The sequence below is a fragment of the Pyrgilauda ruficollis genome, unplaced genomic scaffold (genome assembly GCF_017590135.1).
Source record: "Pyrgilauda ruficollis isolate IOZ18807 unplaced genomic scaffold, ASM1759013v1 scaffold106, whole genome shotgun sequence".
Lineage (NCBI taxonomy): Eukaryota > Metazoa > Chordata > Aves > Passeriformes > Passeridae > Pyrgilauda > Pyrgilauda ruficollis.
In genome coordinates, this window is record NW_024508766.1 from 49,256 (window position 1) to 71,878 (window position 22,623).

Consider the following 22,623-nt stretch of genomic DNA (forward strand, 5'->3'; position numbering starts at 1 on the left):
ACTTTCAAAAATCTCAAGACTCTGTACCAGACAAATAGGCTGAACCAGAAAAATTGTCTGGAGCAAAGAAACTTTCTGTGGGTGGAGAAGGACCAGTTTAAGGAGCACATAAACAAATAGGCCTTACATACTCCACCAATGACAAAGCTGACTGATGTCTTTGGAAATCCACCCTTGATAGTCTTTGAAAGGCCATGGCAACTGGGAATGTCCCTCAAGACTGGAAGAGAGCAAGTGTCACACCTGTCTTCCAGAAAGTCAAGAAAGAATATCAGCAGAGCAACAACAGGCCAACCAGCTTCAAGTGAGCCCCTGGGAAGATGATGGAGCAACTAATCCTGGATACCATTTCCAATCTCAGGAAGGACAAAAAGTCATCGGAGGTAGCCACCATGCACTTACGGAGGGAAAGTCATGCTTAACCAACTTGATAACCTTCCACAGTGAGTTGCCTTGCCTGCTGCATGAATAGAGAGCAATGAGACATTGTTTACCTTGCCTGTGATAGGGTTTTAATGCTGTCTTTCACAATATTCTAACAAGACAAGCTGACAAAGTATGGGAGAAATAAATGGATCGTGAGGTGAATTGAAGATTATCTGAACAATCAGGTCCAGAGGTTGTGATATGTGGCACAAAATCAACCTGGAAGCAAGTTCACCAGCATTATACTTCAGGGCATGACAGTGGGGCCACTGCTGTTGAGGTTCTTCATTAACAACCTGGATGGTGGAGCAGAGTGCTGCTACAGCAAGTTCACATATTATACAAAACCAGGAGGAGTGACTATTACATCAGAGGGTTGTGCTACCACTGAGAGGGACCTTGGTGGTAGGCTGGAGAATTGGGCAGAGAGGAATCTCATAGAGCTCCAACAATGGGAGACGCGAAGTCTTACACTGGGATAAGAATAATTCCAGCCACCAGTACATTCTGGGGTCTGGAGAATAGCTTGGCAATGAAGGGCCTCGGGGTCTTTGGGAACAAAAAGCTTATCATCTACCAGCAATATGCCCTTATGATGAAAAAGGTCAAAAGCATCCTGGGCTACACTAGGAAGAACATTGCCACCATTTGAAAGAAAGTGATCCTTCCTCTGGATTCAGCATGTCTGGAATGCTGAATCCAGTTTTGAGCCCATAGAACAAGAAAGACATGGACATACTGGAGTGAGTCTAGAACAAAGGCAACAAAGATGATTAAAAGACTGAAGTACTTTTGTGTTAAGGAGAGGCCCACTATATCCATACAAACTATTGGCAAAACTTTACCTTCATGGTATTGTTCACTCTATAATTCATATAATTTCAAGTATCTTGAACCTGTATTTGCAAACCACCCTCTTTATACTATTCTTGTCATATTACTTACTTACTACAGTTCTGCTCTGGCAGTCTAACCCTCCACTCTGCTCATCTTTGTGCAGCTCTGTGTTTCCTTTAGGTAGGGAACAATGTCTATTCTCTGCTTACTCAGATTCTGTTTGAATACCATGCACAGCTGTGATGATTAGAAACAGCTGTCGGAGCAACAAAAAAGCAGCATAGCACCACGTGTTTATTAGCTGTAGGTTTGTTCCTTATTTTACTGACTATTGGCTGTTCCTTGGAAAGCAGCTGTGCCTCTTAACTTGGGAAGTTTGTGTTTAACAGTGTGGACACTACCAGCAGTGTCTCTTCATGCCCCCATCTAATAAAGTTCTCACGGCAGCAAATGAGCTTAATAAACTGAAAGCAGTATGTCTTGCTGTGGTACTGGAGGTCTTGTAGCAGAGGACATGTTTGTCAATATACATGTGAAGTAAGGGGGGCCACTTCAAATCCTCGTGCTTTGCAGGTGACTTGATGCACCCAAGGAGCCTCTCTCATGAAAAAAACTGCCTTTCTTCTGGGGATGAGAACTACATATATTTAAAGACTGGCTTCTCTTGCACATTGTAGCAATGAACATGTCTCCAGTTTGATTATCTGAATAGGAGAATTGCTCTTTGGTCTTCCTAGGTAGTCAGAGTGGGCAGATGGCTTATTTAAGCTGCTACTATCAATATGAGTTAAAGGCCTTGGCTTGGCTTTAAATCCAGCCCCATCAAAACAAGGTGAACAGCTGCAGCATGACTCTGTAGTGCAGATGGTCTTGAGCTGAATGGCAGTGACGTGTACAAATGTTCTTTGTGGGCTTTAGTCTTCATAAACCCATTTAGTAGAAACATTAATTGTAGCTGTAAGTGCCCAAGTCAGTGTATGTGCAGTGACCTTTAAAAATCTGCTTTGAGGAAGCTTCCAGATTGATGTGAAGTGATGTGCAGGGTAGCTGTTGTGGAGCAGACTGATGCTGGTAGCTTTATGTGCCTCTCAAACCAGTTCCTTTTGGCTTTTGTACCTTCCAAAGGAGTAGCAATCTGATCCAAGGTAGGCACCATCTTTCTGATACAGGACTCTAGTTATAAAATACTAGGTTCTCATAAGTGAAAAGCTGGGACGTTTTCTAACTTCTGTCTACAGCTTGAATGTCACTAGCCATCAGCAGTTTGAGGGAACCTCTTAACTGGTTTCAATGGAACTAGACCAAATCCTAGTCACTGTGTGCTCACATCTTCAACTTCCTGCCAACTGCGGGCTCTTGTGCAGGGAGCTTCTAGTTAGAGAGGTTTCCTGAGAAGTGATTCATGTCCAGATGCCAGCTGTGAAATGCCTTTCTCATTTGCATACTTACAGAGTGTTGTAAGAGCTTGCATTCCAATTGTTTTTTTCTCTAGAAATATCTGTTCTACTAATTATTTAAGTTCTTAAATCAAAAAGATTTGTGAAAGATTGTGAAAGATTCAGAGAAATCCCACTATTGTGGATTGCAATGCCTTTCTGTTGCAATGCCTTTCTTAATGTTAGAAGTGCAGAGTTGCAAACCCATATTTCCATAAATGCTCAAAACCGTATTCTTAAACTACTACACCAAATCTCAGTGCATATAAAACTGGAATTAAATTTTATAATCTTTCAAATGGAGAGAAACAGAACAATCCTGACACTCCTTTGTAGTGTTTGCCTTTTCATATTTCCATAAGGGTTTATTCATCTAATATTTCTGTAATAAACTCTTCTCCCCAGTGTGACACATCAACAAACCACTATGGATGAATAACAAAGAGTATGCTACTCTTATGTTTTTTACTACTCTCTAAGGACTAACGCCTGCCTTTAGAAGAGGAGGTATCTTGACTTCTTATACAGGGTAAGAAAGCAGGAAAATAATAATAGCTTTGTCAGTGCAAGAACACTTCATAGTGCATCTGAGTGATAGATGACATAAAATTTTTTTAATTCATCATCAAAACAGATCTAGTGGATCACTGTACTTTCCCTTGCATCTAAAGCAATAACATTCAGTTACTCATTCTGATAGAACACAGAAAATAATTTCCTTAAGCCATTTGAAAAATTGCAATTCTGCTTATATTTCATATTCCTTAATCCCTATTCTGCAACTTTTAGACAAGCAAGTAACCGGATTTGCTTTTCATTTTAAATCACAATGTCCTACTTGTGTTTGTGCCCTCAGAAATCCCCCAGAGGGCTAAGAGGCAGTGGTAAAGCAAAAGAGGAAATAGCCAGACAGTCATCCAAAATTCAGTAGTCATTGTTAAAGGGAAGCGGTGCAATATTCCTTTATTTACATATAAGGAAAGAAGAGTGATGAAAATGAATGTAGGAGTATCTTTTTAGAATGACTTGTGGAACAAAGTCAGCAAGTTTCTGTTAGAGTGTGGCATACACTTCACGATGGCACTTAATTTTTATCATCTCCTGTTGTGAGTTATGGGCCTGCTTACTGCTATTGTTTTTAATTCTTTAGCTCTCCCATGGCAGCTGGAGATTACTTAAAATAAATTACCTTGCTGTTTTTCTATGAGAGATGAAATTCAGGAAAGTCTAGCCTCCTGCCATACCAGATTCTGAGTTTTCAAAGGAAAAACTAGGCACATCTTTTATTTTACTAAATTAGGTGAAGGGAGCTCTCTGTCATACTACAAGAATTTACTTGTGCTTTTTTTCTCTAGCAATTGATATTGATGGGAGGAAAAAGTGTAACTGAGCATGTGGTTTATCTCACCCACTAAATTCTCATGGGAAACCACTGTCTTTCAGACAGTTTAAAGTTTAAATTTTTTGAATTTGTTCTCCTTCTGAAATATGTCTGAACCCTTGTTTGGCACTATAACATACACTTGGATGGCATTACCTCTAATATTTCATGAAATGTGCACACAGACTTATAGGCAACATGTAAGTGGAATTAAACAAATACCTCTTGCAGCAACTGCACCTTGAGGGCTTGAGGGCTGCCAGCGTCATTTTCTCCTTTCTTACAGAAGTATTTTCCCCTTCCTCTCTGCTATGCCAATAAACTACATACATGGCCAGCAGGTCAGAGGAGGTGATTGTCCCTCTCTCTGCTCATATGAGACCCCACCTGGACTACTGCACACAGTTCCAATGCCCTCAGCATAAAAAGGCCATGGAACTGCTGGAGCAAGTCCAGAGGAGGCCACGGTGTTGGTAAGAGGACTGGAGCATCACCCCTACAAAGACAGACTGAGGAAGCTGGGTCTGTTCATCCTGGAGAAGAGAAGGTTGTGCAACCTCCCACTATCTGAAGGGCAATACAGGGAAATTGGAGAGGGAGTCAATGTCAGGAACTGCAGTGACAGGGCAAGGGGTAATGGGCACAAACTGAAACAGGGGAAATTTAGGTTAGATATTAGGGAGAAATTCTTTAAGTTGCTCTAGAGGAAGGTGTCCCTACCCAAGGCAGCAGGAGTGGGGACTAGATGATATTTTAGTCCATTCTAATCCCTTAACATTCTACAATTTTATGATTCCATCTGTTATAAGCCAGATACAGGAACATGGTCAAATTATCTGTCAAAAAAATTGTATTAGAAATCACTGCCCTTCTGAACATTTTGTCAATAGCTTCCCAAATTTACACTGGTTTGACCTCATCAATGTCTATAAATGTCTAAAGGCAGGGGTGTCAAGAGCACGGAGCCAGGCTCTTTTTGGTGGTGCCAACCATTAGGACACGAGACAACTGTCAAAAACTGATGCACAGTAGATTTCACTTGAACATGAGAAAGAGCTTTACTGTGTGGGTGACTGAGTATTGGAACAGATTGTCCAGAGAGGGTGTGAAGTCTCCCTTACTGGAGATATTAAGGAACCATATAGACACAATTCCGTGCCAAATGCTCTGGGATGACCCTGCTTAAGCTGGGAGGTTGAACCAGATGACCCACTGTGGTCCCTACCAACACCTTCTGTGTTTCTGTGACTTAAGCTTGCCTACGTCAGACAGAAGACACCCAAAATCACGAGAGATGTTTTGACACAACCGATGTTTTGGATGTATTCTGCAGGTTCGAACTTATCTCCAAGTTGCCGACGAACCCGTGTCTTGTCCCAGCGGAGCGCCTGTGCTTTGGCAGGCTGGCAGAAGCCACCCCGGCTCCGCTACAGCCCGAGGGAGCGGATTCCGATGGAGCGGATCCCGATGGAGCGGAGCCTGCTGGTGCCACCCGGCTCTCCGGGGACCGGGGCCGCGCTCCGCCCCGCCCGCTGCTTTCCGGGCACTGATTGGCTCGCGTTCCGCAGTCCCCGCCACGGCCGCTCGCTGATTGGGCAAAGCCGGCGGTGCTCGCCGCTCATTGGTGCAGGGGGAGCGGCCCCGCCCTTTCCGCGCTGCTACCCGGCGTAGGCGCGGTGCGGAGCCGCAGCTGCCTGCCCGCCTTCACCCATGGCCGACATGGAGTTCTTCGGCGCCCAGCAGCCGCAGCAGCCGCCCGCCGGGAACGGCATGCCCGACGGTGGCGAGGAGGATCCCGCCGCAGCTTTCCTGGCGCAGCAGGAGAACGAGATCGCGGGCATCGAGAACGACGAGGGCTACGGCATCCTGGAGAACGGCGAGGTGCCCGAGGCGCTGCAGGATCCCGAGGGCCTCGGCATGGGTACGCCCTGCGGGGACGGCGGCGGGGCTGGGGCTGAGGGGTCCCGGGTCCCCTTGTCCCTCGGAGCGGTGCGGCGCGGCCGGGCGGGGGCGGTGCCGGCGGGACCCTCGCCCCGGCGCTCTGCCCCGGGCGGGGCCCCCTGCCCGGGGGGTCCCGGGGGTGGGTCGGGGCCGTCCTGGGTGCGCTGTGCCGCAGGGCGAGCTACCTCCCTGCTCCCTCGGTTATGGCTTGTATCCCCTGAAGGTGCCTAAGGCGTGCCCGAGTCCTAATGCGAGCGGTGTTGATCTCGTCTAATCCAGGAGCCTGTCTGAAGGAAGGCTTCTGAAAGCTGAGTAAATCCGCCAATTGAGTTTCTGTCTTCAGCGGGGGTGATCTTAGTCTTAAAGCATAAGAGCAGTTAAGCTAATGTTTAATTTTACTAAACCTTTAGCCTTTGTTCCTTGGTAACCTTTGTACTGAATGTAGCAAACCCGACACTACAGAACCCGCGTTTGGAGCAGGGTGGGAACTGTGTGTTGATAAGTATGGGTTGTGGTCTGATGGTGGCTAAAGCAGCCCAAAATAAACACTTCTCCTTATGAAAAGTTTTAACTGAAGCCTGAGTGGAAAGGGGTTGATGTTGCAACACTCTCAGAAGACTTTGCTTCTACTTGTCACCAGGGCCACAGGGACATACTTGCTCTCATGTGACATCCCTTTATCACTGCAGTAGGATGCCACTCTCCATCAGAGTGAGCTGAATAACTGCTCCCCAGTTCGTTGTTGGAACATCTTTAGAATTAAGTCTTCATTTTGCAACCTGATATCAGAAATTACTTCAGTATCTTATGTATGAGGGGGCAGGTTTGTAGTGTCTCTGTCAGTAAAGTTGGTCTAGATAAACTGGGTAATGGAGACCTTCCAGTGCTTATTTAGAGGTAACACTGCCCTTAACATCAGCTCACTCATAAGGTCCAAAACGTATGCATTGCATACTCCTGAAAAAAAAGATATTTAGTGGGGACTGTTTTGCTCCAGCACAAGAACTTGAGGATAACTGTTATCAGAACACCATCCTGTTTTGGTGCCATACATGATTTGACTTCCGTATTCTACATATAGTGCAGAAACAGACACAATGGTCACTTCCCTTCTTACTTTCAGAAGCCTTAGACAAACATCATGCCTTGCATGGGCTTTATGTTCCAAACAGACTCTGGAGCATTAAAGCGGCTGTTTGAAAACTAATTTAGTTGGGGGAAAAAAAAAATCTATGATTGATCTTTCCACAATGGACTAGAACCGCTAGAAGAGTTATGTTCTCTGCATACATGTAGTGATGACTGTTGCAAAGTGTTTCCTTGTCAAAAAGTTTATTTGTTCAATGCTTCTAGATTGGTTTGATATTTAGAAGTAATTCTTAAACTGCCTTTCAAACACCTTTTCTCAAGTCATGTAAGTTGACTTGTCACGAAGTGCAAAAGGGTTATTGGAGAACTTTAGGAAGAAGTTAATAAAATAATAAATATTGTGTGATCCAAGGATCTGGGAGCTCTAGGCCAGGAACTGTATGCCATCTTGCTTTCTTTTATGCCCTGGGATTGCATTTATGCTCTGGCCTGTTAAATAGGTGTGGTAGATGATGCTTGTGGACTTGTGGTGACCCTGTTTTTTAACAGAACATTGATCTTTGTTGACTGTCAGAGCCTGTACACTCTCTCTCTATGTTAAAAAGCACAGGCTTCAGCCATGCAAAATGTACTGGTTCAGACATGGTGACAAATGATCTAATGACTTCTGTTTCACTTGTGTTACATTTCTTATCATCTGATCAGTACCTTAATAAATATCAGACAGTTGTAGTCTCTGGCATATTAGCTCATTAAACTCTTCTGTAATTGAATAGGTGAATGCAAATTTCTTCTTGAAACAATGCAAGTTCTTATGTAAATCCTCAAGCATCATGACCAGGGATTTGTGGATTTACTTTTTTTAACCGTAACCTTTCTTGAACTCCTTATTTACAGGTCTGTTGGATAACGTCTTTCTAAATACTGGGCCAAAAATACTTGGGCAGCTCTCAACTGGAGTTTGGAGATCTTAACTTCAGATGTAGTCACAAGTAGTCATCAGCTTCTTGAAATACACTTGTAAGAATCATAGTTTCTCATCAGCAAACAGTCTTTCAATTTCAGTCTCTTGGTAAATGATTAGACAGATACATGGACAGAAGTGAACTTCATGAATTGAAAATATCAATATTGGGAATTCTGTTAATTGTCGTAATGGTGGATACTGGGTGAATATGAGGGGAATGGTGGAATGTTGCCAGGCTTGTTCGTGTCACACAGCATCATTGCATGTTGCCAGGATCAGGGTTGGAATGCTGATCCAGGCCTGATCCAGTAGGCCATTCATTATGTAAATAGCTATGCCATTCAAGCTGCCTGAGCTTGCAAAAACCTAATCTTATTTCCCTTGGAAGGTGAAGCATAATCCCTGCTCCAGAAAGCAGAGAGTACTGTATAAATCAAGTAATACAATGCTGTTGCCGAGGTATGGGTAACGTGATGTCTTATGACGTTTCTTTCTCAGTGATGAATCAATGTCCATGTATTTGCAGTGAGATTCTGACAATAGTGTGTCTTGAGGTTGTATTGGTTCACTTACTATGGTCTCTGAGCAAGAGAGGGAGAGTTCAAGGGGAAATGTGTGGTTTCTAGATCCTGTATGCCAATACAAACCATTGTGGCAGTTTGTCAAGTAGCTTCTTACAGGGAATTTCATTCAAAGACAAGCAGTTATATATGTTAACAATCATGCAAATGCACAAGTTTAATGTAGGCTGACTAGTCTCAAACATTGCTTATAGATTTTCATGCTCTCTAAGTTTTATATAAACTTGACTGAATTATGTTTCCCTATCTTTGAAAGATGTTCATGTGTCTCTAGCAATTAAGAAAATTAATTGTGTCTGGTGGTTTGTCTAGGTATTTCATTTAATAGCCTTTCAGGAACTGAGTATCAGTTTGCTTCAAAATTGTTTAGGAAAAAATGAATTCCTCCTGTCTCTGTACTTAGCACCACAGACAGAAAGAGTTCTTGTCTTTGGCTGTTGGCTTTTTTCTTAATTGTTTGGACAACCATTGAACTGGGTTTTGCTATGCAATCAGCATCTGAGGCTTCAGAGCCCCGTAAGATGGCACTGATAGAGGTATGATAAAGGAATGGTATCTGTCTAGCTTGTGTTAGTGATGCTGCATTATTATGTAGTCAGGACAGATTTTTTTTTTTCCCCCAAGAGAATACTAGTGGAAATGTAGAGAAGGGGGAAATTACAGAAGCTGTTGCATTGGAAAATTATAGAAGCTGTTATGGCACAGTGTTATTGCAGGTGTATTTTAATTCTAGCCTATTGATTATATTGAAAATGAGGGAAATCGTGGGTTTTGATAGGACAGCAGATTGAACTGCTTGCCTTTATTTTGCTCATAGGCATGAGAATGAATTATGGCTAGAAAAATAATTTCTTCCCCAGATTTTTGCATAACTATGTAATCAAAAGTTTTGTACAAGATTCTTCTTTCTTATCATGTTATGGGTTAGAGGTAGGTAAAGGAAAGCATGACTGTGCCTGAAAGAGAAAGGATGGTAAACTAGACCTTGAGTGGTGAAGTTACTTAACCTTATGTCAGAATATATTAAAGTTTATGTTCTTCTGTTGCTTTAACTAGAGCTGCTAACTAATTGAAAGTAGCAGCACTTTGAGTACTTATTGTTTAAAAGAGATGCTGAAGGTAACTCGTAAAAAATACTTCTATTTTAAAAGAGTATAAGAAAAATGTTTCAGTTTACTGCAAAGCCCTGCTTCTGATGTTTCAGGTAACAGTCCTCTTTTGCATTGAGACTAAGACTTTAGAGAGGCTGGTAAACAAGGCTAAACTGACTTTCTTTTAAGCCAAGTGATACTGAATGCTAATAGTTATAGTAGCAGCCTTCAGAATAGTTGATCATCATAGTGATAAATCTCTGAGGTCATATATTGACTTCTAGGACTGAAGTGACAAAATGGTTTTTGTATTTATCTTCAAACTACCCAGCCTTTTCTTTTATAAGCTGTAGTAAATGTGGAGGGCATTAATGCTTGCTTTCTATTTCTGGTGCAAGCTTGGGTGTTGTACCTCCTGTGAATGCAAGGCAGCTGATATGACTTATCCTCTCCAGACTCTTCCAGACTCTAAAAGGTATCTGTGTTGCTGTATGAATGTTCATTATTACCAGATTGTCAGGATGTGTTGCAGAACTGTAGATTTTTATATGTGTTCATTGCAACAGTGCCCTTAAAAATAAGAGTTTATCTTCAGTTCAAAAGCAATCAACAAGGAGTGTGGATCATTGCTAACTGAGATGGTTCTAAATGTGTGGATTTTAACTTCAGGAGATACAGTACTATGATAGATTTGGATGGACTCTGAAGGCAGTAGAGGAGTCTCGTTCATGGCTGCTGAAAATGTTACGATGGCACTAGCAGTATTTAGACTTTTTCTGTGGGAAGCTTATGAAATTGCATGTTTCTGTGAACAGAAACATCTGATACACGGCTAGCATTGATTACTGATATGAAGGCTGGCAGACAGACAGTTTTTCTATACTTCATACTTAATTATACAAGCATGAAGACTGGAGAGCTGAAATGAAGGAATGTTTGACTATTGGTCTTGTTCCAGTTAGCACAATTGTATTGGCTTACGACAGCATGCTGGTGCAGTTCTGTTTCCTCTTCTGCTTGTGATAAGCTCAGTCAGCATGCTGACTCTGCAGCTTAATTGCAAGTTCTAGGGAGCTCAGAACAGATGGGAAATTTGCTCTAACACTGCTAATGCTTCTAACCTGGGTGCCCTCTGGAAACAGTTCAGTGTCTGTTAGTGGCTGTTTCTATGCAGAACAAAAATGGCCCTTAGACAAAGCTGTGTGTTTCATTTCAGGTACAGCCTTAAACAGTGATGTTGTTCCTTTTACCTGACAGCCTGAGTAGTGAAAACCGTATTAATGTTTTTTGGTGTGATAAGAAAAACATATCATCACTGTCCTTGGAAGTATCCTCAAGATTTATGAGCCCTCTCACCCAGCTGGTGACTTTAGTCTTTTTAAAGGTCTCCTGTGCTTTGCAGAGGAGTAGGAATCTGACAAAGTAGCAACTATCTCTCAGTTATGGGAGTCTAGTTATGAAATACCAGTTTCTCCTAACTGAAAAGCTATTTTTTTCTTAATTTGAGTCTTCCCCGGCGAAAGTTAGTAGCTGTGTTCTTGGGGACTAGTATTCTCCAACTTAACTGCCATTCTTGAACTGGTGAATTTACAGTCCTCTACATAACACAGTTAATGATTGCTCTTCAGGGCTCAGAGATAAATATTTAACACACTTGCCTAGTTCACTGATAAAGGAGTATGAAGAACTTCCTGTGTGCCATTCACTAGAATTATGAAATTATGGTGCATATTTAGCCAGAAACAAGAGGATACAGCAGCATAACTTGCTTAGTTTTAGGTCAGTCAGCTATCTGTTTTTAAGAAGGTGGTGCAGAATAAAATAATTTTTCTGCTTACTGTTTGGTACAGTCACTTCTTTCACTGAGGGGTGTATTGTGGTGGACACTCTTTTGTGTGATACCCATGGTGGTATGAGTAACATGAGTACTTGGTATAGCACACAGACAGATGTTAGGTGGCACTGCTCCAGAGAGATGCCCTGCTGAAATTTAGCAGTTCCTAAAAATCTTGGTGTATTTTGCATAGTCCAGAGATGTAAATAGTTTCAAAAACTTGAAAGTTTGACTCACAACTGGTATTCGTTCCCTATGGCTGAATGGCCACTGTCACTTTAGAGATAATAATGCTGCGGTTGAAGTGGGAGCTATCAAGCATGTCATCACAGATGGTAGCAGAAAGGTGACTTTGCTAGGAATGTTAGCTGTATCTTTGAGCTAATTAGGAGATAACAGCAATAGGATAAGAATTACCAGTTGTTGGCTGCAGCATTGTTAATCTTCCAGGTAGACGCTAAAAAAACTGATAGTCACCCTTCTTAACTTCAGAGCAGTTGTATAGTAGTCAGCTTCTAAGAGAGGGAGGACTGAGTGGGAGTAGCTTTAGAACACAGTCTGTAGCAGCTCTTCAGCAGTATCAGCTCTGCTCTTTGTGTTGTTAAAAGCAGGATCTCATGATGAAGAAATGACTTTGTATTTCTGGTTCTGCAGAATGGTGGCTCACTTGGTTTTTCATGCCTGTCCGGAAGAGTGCAGGGGGAGAGAAATGTCCCTGCAGAGTATCAAGTAACATTCACTTTCACAGTTCCCATGTTACCTACTTTAATAAAGCTTTCCATACAAGTTACAGCAATCAGTAAATCTGGCTGTTCTACCTTTCTCAAATGACTAAACAAGTCACCTCTTTACAGATGCCGTTGCTGGAGTGGTTAACGGGGATGTCTATCAGGTAAGATAGAAGTATTCTGTACTTAGAATGTGCTGTTCTACTCTGAGAACTTTACCTTAATATAGACTAATACTTCCTGTTTCTTGTCTTTAAAGTAATTTTGTCTCATATCTGAGGAGGGTATTCTGTACTGGTAGCTCATCTCATGGAGTTGTCAGTCTTCTTAATTATGCCCATCCTCTGAACTTAGAGGCCACTTAAAGCAGCAGTTAATTTTGAAATGTGGCTTAACAATAGATAAGCACTGTAAAGCAGACTGTTAGGCTCTGTGATACAACTTTACATTGACTTGCACTGGCTGCTAAGCTGAAAGTGTGCTCTGATTACCTAGTTTAAACAAGAGTTTTCAGATTTGCTTGCTCTTTAAAGGTAGTCTTTATCAAGATAGCCTTACAAGTAACGGATTGAAAACATCATACATTTCTTAGTGACTTGAAGATGTATGAAATTAAGCTGATGGCTAAAAATCACAGTATGAGCTCAGTCACAGTATGAAATCATGTTAGACAGCCATGGTAATGGCAAAAGGAGGAGATACCTGCTTTATTGGTGTCAGGGAGCAATGAGGCACGCTAAGGCAATCACTTTGTTGTAACTGAATTTCACATCAGTTTGTCCACAGTATGGTCATTGCCTGGTGTCACAGTTGGCTTGTTAGCCTGACTAAATGAATGCTTGGGAAGGAAGCAACACGTGAGCCATGTGCTTCTCCTTAGAGTTTTGAGTGAATGCTGAACTTTGTGGAGACACAAACAGCTTTCACTGCTGCTGGCATTCTTATATCCTCAGCATTACTGTGAAATTGATGGGACAACCTGTATTTTACAGGCCCTTTGCACTTCCTTGAACAACAGAAGGTGGATTTCCCTCTTTAGATATCTTGATTTTATATTTAGAATTCTGAGAGATCAGTTGCTTTGGTTGATGGAGCTTTCTCTTAATCAGAAAGAAGACACTGGATGGGCTATACATAACTTAGGTTTTAGCTCCCTGTAACTAGCTGGCCCTGCAGCTGGCCATGTTATTTTGCTTTGGATGAAATGTGAAGCCTGGTGGTGTTGCACCAGCCTAACATCTTCTTTTTGCATTGTTCCTTCATTGAGGGCTATGGGATGGCCAGAGAGGGGCAAGATACAGCCAAATGTGTGGTCAGCTGCAATCGACCTGGTACTCTTAGGAGTGTATAGTATAGGGATAGGATGGAGCAATAAAAGTTGTTAAACTTAGAGTATCTTCTGTAGCAAGTACCACAATATTCATTAGCTTTGAAATCTGGTGTATTAATGTTAGCCCTATTCATTTCAAGTCTTTGAGATGTTACATTGTGAAAAGGATGCTAGTACTCTCACTGTTCTGATGATTAAATATTGAAATGCCTCTTGTGTTATAAGCTGCATACAGCAATCCAAATTTTGTAATGTGGTATTGTAATGTGGTATGGAAGTGTCTCTTGAAGTGGACAAAACATGCAAAGAATGTTTTGTACTCCTGTGCACAAAACCATAAAGAAAAGTATTTCACAGCAGATATTTAAGGTGAGATGAACTCAGAGAATATCTGGCCTACAACTCTGTACTGAGGTGCTAGGCATTGTCTTCTGCGTTCTGCAGGCTTAGTGCTCTGGCACTAAGTGTTTGTGGCACTTGTATTTCCAGTTGTCTCGAATTTTTGTTTGATACCTGATTTCTGGAGTAAACCCTGTGTTAATTTCCTTTAATTCTTTTGTAATTTGTAGCAAGATGTTTTTAATGGTGGAAATGTGTTATTGGCTCAGTTCAAATAGAGTCTAATTTTATATAGCCGGCAGGCAGTTATCTGAAATCACTTGTACTGCAAAAATGACTTTACTGTTCCTTTCCTCCGAGGAGAGTAATGGTCCCACAGACTGCTATGCTGCCATCTCCCAAGTAGATCGACTGCAGTCAGAACCAGAAAGTATTCGTAAGTGGAGAGAGGAGCAAAAGGAGCGCTTGGAGCAACTTGGTAAGCATGGTATTTGTTGAGTAACCTATTGTCAGCTTCTCTCAGACTGAGAGAGGTGGGGGTGTTCTACCTGGAGAAGAGTAGGCTCTGGGGTGACCCTAGAGCAGCCTTCCAGTACCTGAAGGGGACCTACAGAAGAATTGGAGGGGGAATTTTTACAAGGGTGTGTTGTGTAGTTTGCAAGGGGTGATGGCTTTAAACAGAAAGAGGGTCAATTTGGATTAGTCATAAGGAAAAAATTCTTTATAGTGAGGGTGGTGAGGCACTGGCACAGGCTGCCCAGAGAAGCTGTGAATGCCCCATCCCAGGCTGAATGGGGTTTTTGAGCAGTCTAATGGAAGATGTCTCTGCTCACAGCAGAGAAGGTGGAACTAGGTGATCTTAAAGGCCTCTTCCAGCTCAAGCCATTCTGTGATTCTTAAGCAGTACAATTCTGAACCATGGCACTGCCTTTTCAGAGTCTTAATATACTTCCTGAGTTCAAGGAGCAAGCCTGGATGAATCTTCTAGTAAGCAGACTTAAGACTGGTGTGGGAGTCAGCAAGGAAGTGGCTCTCTGAACCTTTTCCTAGGTAAAACCTCTACTTAGATGACCTGACAGAAAATGAAAAGCTTTAGTAAGCTTTTAAATAAATAAATAAATTTATTTAATAAATAAAATTTTATAAATAAATACTGCAGTCATTAGTATTTCAAAGGATAAAGATTATTCATTTTGTAATTGCTGAGGCCATCTGTTGTCACATGGATCTTAATCTAATAACTAAATTAAGAAAATAATGGATTATTAACTAAACTAAATACAGCTATCAAATGCAGTGGTACTTACCCATGGACAGTGTCTAAGACACTACAAACTGGTGTGCTTCCCACTTATATGGTGGAGGAGCCTTTGTTTGAAATTGTTAGGACAGAATCTTCTGTAAAATGTAATTCTGGATAGAACTGACTGTTTTACTCCTCTTTTGTACTAGTTACAGCAGGTGAGGTTGTCCTGAAGTGTAGGCTGTGTGTAAAAGTATGTGGAGTGCCAGGTTTTTTCACTTTGTCTAAGCATAGAGGCTTTCCTAAACTTTGTTCTGGCACTGGCATAACGAGATGACTGTTTCTGGTTTGAGCAGTTTGCAGACCAATAGATTTACTGAATCTGAACTACTCTGCAAAATGCCTATCCGAAACTGAAGTGGACTGTCCCAGTTATGCAGCACAGGAGTTCTGTTCAGCTAATCCTCTGAATGTTTGTAGTATTTAGAGTTCTCATAAGTCTAATCAGGAAATCTAACCTTACCTGATGAAGCAACTGTCTGCACTAGAGTGCAGCCTGAACCATCAGTTGAAATGTTTGCAAGATGCATTTGAATACAAACGTGACTGACAAAGCAATTCTTAAATCTTCAGATGCAAACTCACGAAAGCAGGAAGCAGAATGGAAAGAGAAAGCAATAAAAGAATTGGAAGAGTGGTATGCAAGGCAAGATGAAAAGCTCGAGAAAACAAAAGCCAGTAACAGGTAAAGTTTTTCCAGCCATCAGGAGAGTTATGGTTCTAGTTATGAAAATAATTGGGAAGGGAGGTGAGAATACTTCTTCTATGTCCTAAGGCAATAGTCCTTCAGATCATTAAAATAAACACTCCTACTACCTACCTTTTTAAGTTTTCTTAGATCATCTAGATTAAATATCCAGGAAGCATTCAGATGATGTTGAAGTGTTACTGAGGACTCCTTAGCACACAAAGCTTGAACATGGCCAGAAAATATTTTACTCTACCCACTTGTTGTCATGCTCCCAGATGCACAGGCCTTCAATGTCTGCAGTTACCTACCCTGAGACTAGCATTCTTACTTGCTTACTTTAGAACATATGGAAGTGGCATTCTAGTTAATCTTTGCTACAAGTAATTTCGTTAAATATCTTAAAATCTTCTGCTGCTCTTTTTGGAAGCAGTTCAGAAATAACGTGACTCAGTTCTGCTAGTGAAAAACTAAATTCTGACTGTATCTGTAGTGGTTTGAATTGTCTGGTTATGGGTCCTGTGGTAGAAAGTGATGACTTGGTTGCTGGGAATAGTAAACTCTTACACTTTCTTAGAAGCTCCATGTGGAATTTTGACTTCAAGCTGCATGAAATTAGAAGTGATAGGACTGACTTAATGCCTCTTAAATCTCTACTTCATTCTATGCAGGTAATCATCAAGACTGCTTTATATTTTGGGAGCTCAAAGGGTTCAAGAAGAACTGCTGTTTTGTTCATTTTGTTGTTGTTTTTTTGTTAGTTTTTTTGAAATACCGCTTTTCTTATCAAAATGGCTATCAGGTTTGTCTTTAATAAATAAAGTCCTAGGTAGACTTCTTTCTAGAGGAAGAAAGGAGGCCTACACTGCCTTCAGAATTATGGATTTGCCACTTCCTTAACATTCACTGAGGAATTCACTACCTTTTGGTTGAGCGAAGAAACGGAAACAGGATTAGTACTGTCCCAGTTGGTGGCCAGAGTTGATGGAAGCTTTATTATGGTTAGTGTTTGAGTGCAGGACATGGAGTTTGGAGCAGGGCTTGTTAAACAGGTGTTGCACAGAAGTGCTTGGCATTCTCATCTTGCCTGATGGTAGTTTCTCTCCTCTGGGAGTAGTCTAATGACAACATTGGGGCTCTAGGCCTCAGCTAGCTGATCCAAACTTCCAGGATGTAGAAGAATTTCTGTGTTCCCCTCTGACCAATGGCTTAATTGATCCATTCCATGTGGTAACTGCTTTCATGTTACAGTAAGTCTAGGTGATGCAAGGTTAATGTGCATGTTAAAACTGCCTCCAGCTGTGTTCTGTACTTCTCATCCTTATCTCTTTTCTCCTGCCTGCTTGCCTGCCTGTTGGACTACTTGCTACCTAGGGTGGCAGATGAAGCTTTCTACAAACAACCCTTCGCTGACGTGATTGGTTATGTGTATGTTGCTTAACTACTAATTCTGTTTGCTAGTTAACATGATAATAAGAAGGATCAGAAATAGTGCTGAATGTCTGAAGGTGCCTTCTGAGTATTTACTTTTTGGACCACTTCTGGTCTGCAGTATTAAGTGCAGTTCTCCTGTATGCACTGCACAAATGATAGCACTTTCAGATTAAGTCATGTAATGTATGTAGCACTGGAATTATGGTAATGACTTCAGTACTCTTTAGACCTAAGGGTTTACAGTTGTTTCCAGGCCAGTGAACATCAGCAAGATGCTTTGCTGGGGATGTGGGTTAGTGCCTGTAGTTTCACATGGGTGCTGTATTTAGTCCTTCCACAGAGAAGCAGCATTTAACTCTGTAATAGGCAGTGACCACCTGCTTTGCCTACATATTAGAAAAACATTCAAGCAATGCTTGCACATAAAGGTTCACAAGAAAGCCAGGGAAGGCAGAAAGGAATTGCCTGACATGAATCAGGGCAGAAAATGTGTATGCATGTAGAAATAGGAGGCTATTAGAGAACAGATGGAAAGTACAAGATGGTGGCATTGAAATTACTGTAAACTGCTGGGAAGACATTTAGGAGCAGTGAGATGTTTTGCCAGCCTAATAGGTCAGTGAAAACAGAGCTGTGACTTTCAAGCCCCAGTGAGTATGCTAGTTTCTGAGGGGTAGAAGGATTGCAATGTTCATTGGCTTGTTCATATATTTTAATTTCTTCCCTTGATTTGTAGACTTGAATTGAAAGATGGACATGTCACAGATTCTAAGGTGACACCTTTAGAAGGTGTACTGGTGAGCCGTGTTGTGGCTTTGAGTGCATTATTACTGAAGGTTTAGTGTGAAATTCACAGCTGACTGTAGGTGGATGTAAACCAAGACTTGTGAAATGATGGATTTACAGGTGGTGTTTAACTTTTCTGAAATCTCATGGAGTTGGTTTTGTTAGATTTTTTTCAATAAAATTCTTATTGTTATATGTCCAATGCAAATGTGCAGTGTAAGTGCTGCATAATAAAACTGGCTGCCTGTTTCCTGAATGTAGGCTAAGCTACTAGTGCATGTTCAGCCAGCTAATCATCTGCATTAAACTCATTCTCATTTTCTATATCTGACTTAAACTTTCTCTCCTTGTTTCTTTTCTTCTCTTCACCTTTAAGCACAAACATAAATCATCCTTGCTACAGCCTAGAACAGTTAAGTAAAAAAATCTTCACTGCCCCTTAAAAGTGTCATGTCACATTAAAGTAGCAGTGTTGTAGTGATCCTTGTCTTCAGTGGTGTCTGTAATCTTATCATCCCTGTGAATAGTGCTGAACCCTCATGGGAGAGTCATTTTCACTGCTTTCTCTGTACTGCTTGTTGGAGTAGATGGATTTGGTTTGATCTCTTGATGCTTACTGCTTCTGCACTCAGGCAGCTACCAGGGCCCACAGCTCATGTAAACTAGATGCTGAAGTGTTGTCCCTGCATTGAAGCAATGCTATTGGAAGCATAGAAAAGCCAAAATAATACAGCTGGAAGCCACTGGCACTATCCAGTGCATAATGTACAAAGCCTTCTTAGAGTCTCCTTAGGGTGAGAGCAGGGGAAATCTGTTTGTTCTGTGAGGTGACCTCACACGAGTCATCTCCTCTGCCAAGATAAGCTGTAGTCTATTGCACTCACAAGCATGGGATTCCTGAATTAAATTCCTTATGATTCATGCTGCTTCACTACAGCATTGGGAATCATCAGCAGATAGTTTTATGATGGCCTGTAGGCCTTGGGGCTGATTTAAATCCTCAAATGGAATTTGTTTAAGACATGCTTGCAGGCAGTTGTAAATTTCCAGTTGGCAAATGACCAGTATAAGCCATCAAGCGGCAGAGGCTTAACTGGTTAAGACCTGGGCATTTCTTCACAAATAAAATGCCTACATAGAAGTACCTTACTTCCTGGAAGCTTGTGTGGCGACTCCTTAGGCAAAGACTCAATAAATATTCTTAAAACCAAACACCTGTATTCCAACATTTTACACAATCCTCTGCGATCCTCTGCACTGCTTGTGCATAGCATACTACTGCAATCTACTTTCATCTCCTGGACTGGGGCAGTGGGAGCTTATGTGGCCATAATGTCCACAAGCAGCTGTCAGGTCACATTTCTTATGAAACATGCTGAAAGAAACTGCATCCTGTAAGAGGGAAGGAGTGCCTTATACGCTGGGCATTAACACAAGGTGCATTGCATTGCTTTTAGGGCAGCTGAAGAAGCCTTTGTGAATGATGCAGAAGAAGTTTTTCCGGGCACTGAGTGGGAACGTGTGGCTCAGCTCTGTGACTTTAATCCCAAGTCTAGTAAGCAGGCAAAAGATGTGTCCCGCATGCGTTCAGTCCTCATCTCGCTCAAGCAGGCTCCACTGGTTCGCTGAAACAAAGGTCGATGGAGACACTACAAATGCAATATCTTAACCTTACTCAGAGAAGCTATGTTTGCAGTAATTTGATTAATTGTTTCAATGTGTATTTTTGGACCACATCATGATGTATCTAGAGCTGATCATCGTTTGATTGCATGTTCTTCCTGATGTTTCCTTTCTGTGTCTGAAATGGGAGAACCTCCAAAACTGTAGTCTCTGTGCTGTTGTGCACTGAGGTGTCACTTCCTACATTACTGATATTAAAGATCTGTTAAACAGCAAAATGTGTTGACTTTGGATGAATTGAGAAGGTCTCCTACTTCCTTTTGACAGAGGGTGTTTGAATTAAGTGTGAGTAAACATTTCTCTTGATTGCTAGTGATTTCACTTTGCTGGTGGAATGTCCAGCCAGCAGTGCTTCTGGTCTCTGCAAGGCTGTCCTCCTTGTTTCTTTAAGCTTTCTTAAAGATCTTGAGAGCTTTAGTTTAAAAACTTCTCTCCTATCCAATTTATCACACTAGACAGCAGCTCAAGAAAACTTAAACAGCAGGCTTGTTAAGGGGCTTATCTTGCTTCCAGTGGGACTGAGGACGCTGCCTCCTGCAGGTAAGTAGTTCTGTATAATTTTCTGCTGTCATTCTGGCTGCCTGTCTGAGGCTCAACATACAGGAGAGGGCAGTGCACAGTTAAGACCTTTGGTATTCTACTGCTTATTGTGTTCCCGCTAGATTTTCAGTGCTGTCTTCATAAGCAAAGATCTGTGGTGTAGAGGCTGTTTGGATGTTTTTGAACTGTGTGTGCTTGTCCTCACTGACTTTTGCAGACACTTCCTCCTGCTAGGGTGGTGAACTGGAGAGTTGGAGAGTAAGAGAAGGAAAGACTTGCTCTTACAGCTGCTCATCTGTAGGATGGAGCTCTGTCTGCCAAGGTGGTTGAATCTGAAACAAACTGATCCAGAAAATCTCTGTTCTGCTTCCTTTGCTCACCCAGCAGTCACAGGAGCTGTATTCTAGCCTTGCTCTGTTAAACCTTACCTTAGCTGTCTGTCTTCCAAAAGTAATCTGTTCAATCTCCTATGTTATTCCACCATGTTTATCAAAGACACAGTATCTTAACTAGTCTGTAGCAAAATTGCTTTAATACCTTTTATCTACAAGCTGGAAGGTTACTCCAGACAGTTTGGAAAGGGTGGCAGATGCAGACTACGATGGACCAAGGCTCAGGATTTTACTGCACAGCAGCTGTCTTACTAGCAGCTGTGTCCCTTTTGTGGGTAAGATAGTCAATAAATGGTTTCCAGTTGGGCTGCAGTAGTTAAGCTCTACCTTACTGTTGTCTGTAACGACTGGACCTACTCTCATGTTTGCAAGTGTATTCACACACTACTGATGGGTGGTGATGAGAATTATAGTAGGTTACTGGTCTGAAAGCTTGATTCCCTGGAAGATTAAGGCAAGAAGATCTCTTCGGAACTGCACAAGGGTATGGCAGGTGAGTCCAACAGGATTGAAGCACAGAGGAAGTCCATAGAATACTGATACTCATTCCTAGCCTTGACTAGTTACGCATTTACCTTGACTGAAAATTTCCTTTTTGCTGCACACTCAAAAGCTCTGAAAACAAAGCTGTTCAAAATGAGCTCATAATTTATTAAGGAAAAGTCCACTACATTAAATATACAGTCTTTAAAGTTAATATGAATTTAAGCGAATTTGAGAGATCAACAGGATAGAGATGTTCCTGCACAATGAATTATGGTATTTATTGACCACTACATTTTCTTGTCTTACAAAATATGTTATCTGGCTATGGATGTGGCTTAGAGCTGCAATCCAGGAAAATGGGCAAAGACTCGAATTCAAGGCCAAAGCAATGTTACAGAAGTTAAAGTAGTATTTTATATGCTGGGTTTGCAGAGGTTAAGAATATGTTTGCATATTTTTGACATATTTTATCCTGCTGGAGCACTTAAAATGCAGCTCTCTGGGTTCTGATTACCTTTGCTAACTCTGGTGCAGAGATTTTGCAGATTACCTCTTCTGCCTTAATTTTGCACTCAGGTATCCTAGCTCTCTGCATCCTTTATCAGTGCTGTCACAAAATCATACACTGGCTGTGGTTGGAAGGGACCTCTAGAGGTCATGTGGTTCAGCTCCTCTGCTCAAGCAGAACTGCATTGAGCCTGTTGCCCATGATCGTATCCAGACAGCTTCTCATGATCTCCAAGAAGTGAAACTCTTCTTCCTGTCTGGGCAACCTTTGCCAGTGCTTGGATACCTGCACAGTAAAGAAGTGTTTCTGATGTTCAGATGGAGCCTCGTGTGTTTCAGTCTGTGCCCAGTGTCTCCTGTCATGGCACAAATGAAAGAAGCCCATTTTCTTTGCACTCTTGCTTCAGGTATTCATATACACTGGTAAGATTCCCCTAAGCCTTCTCATTTCCAGGTTGAATAGTTCCAGCTCTTGGGCCTTCCTCACAGAAGAAACCTGTAGCTGCTTTATAATCTTTGTGGCTCTTTGTTGAGCTCTCTCTGGTGTGCTTATCTCTCTCGTGTACTGGGAAACTTAGAACCAAACATAGCACTCCTGGAGTCAGGACATCTTCTGTGTCTGAGAATTGTGTGACAGAGCAAAATAATTCTCAGGTTTATTTGGGAAAATCAATTCCCTTGTCTGTGTTTCTAAACATTGACTTGTTTTTTTCAGAGGTCAGTATCTCACTTTGTTTTGTAACTTCATGTGACAGTTTTGTGCTACACTTCTGGCCTCCTGTTTACTGGCTTTAACTTCCCACTGTTGCTGCTTATCTTCATAG

General features: G+C 41.7%; 1 protein-coding gene across 4 annotated transcripts; it reads left to right on the top strand.

The window, feature by feature from the left end:
- The first annotated feature begins 5,742 nt into the window (after positions 1-5,742).
- Positions 5,743-20,092, top strand: CLTA (clathrin light chain A). 4 transcript variants are annotated; one of them, XM_041471395.1, is made up of 7 exons: positions 5,743-6,001; positions 12,438-12,475; positions 14,341-14,458; positions 15,857-15,968; positions 17,346-17,399; positions 18,568-18,603; positions 19,649-20,092. In XM_041471395.1, the coding sequence occupies exons 1-7, from the start codon at positions 5,791-5,793 to the stop codon at positions 19,818-19,820; spliced, it is 741 nt and encodes a 246-aa protein (XP_041327329.1). In that variant the 5' UTR covers positions 5,743-5,790; the 3' UTR covers positions 19,821-20,092. The 4 variants fall into 4 exon arrangements, with proteins under 4 accessions (XP_041327329.1, XP_041327303.1, XP_041327311.1 ...); XM_041471369.1 differs by lacking the exon at positions 17,346-17,399; XM_041471377.1 differs by lacking the exon at positions 17,346-17,399 and having other exon boundaries at positions 14,344-14,458.
- The last annotated feature ends 2,531 nt before the right edge of the window (positions 20,093-22,623 follow it).

Bases quoted from the DNA above. Each gene is read 5' to 3' on its own strand.
- CLTA (XM_041471395.1), top strand. From the start codon at position 5,791: ATGGCCGACATGGAGTTCTTCGGCGCCCAGCAGCCGCAGCAGCCGCCC. The intron at 6,002-12,437 runs GTACGCCCTGCG...ACCTCTTTACAG, and splicing joins TCCCGAGGGCCTCGGCATGG to ATGCCGTTGCTGGAGTGGTT. The intron at 17,400-18,567 runs GTATGTTGCTTA...TTCACCTTTAAG, and splicing joins GCTGACGTGATTGGTTATGT to CACAAACATAAATCATCCTT.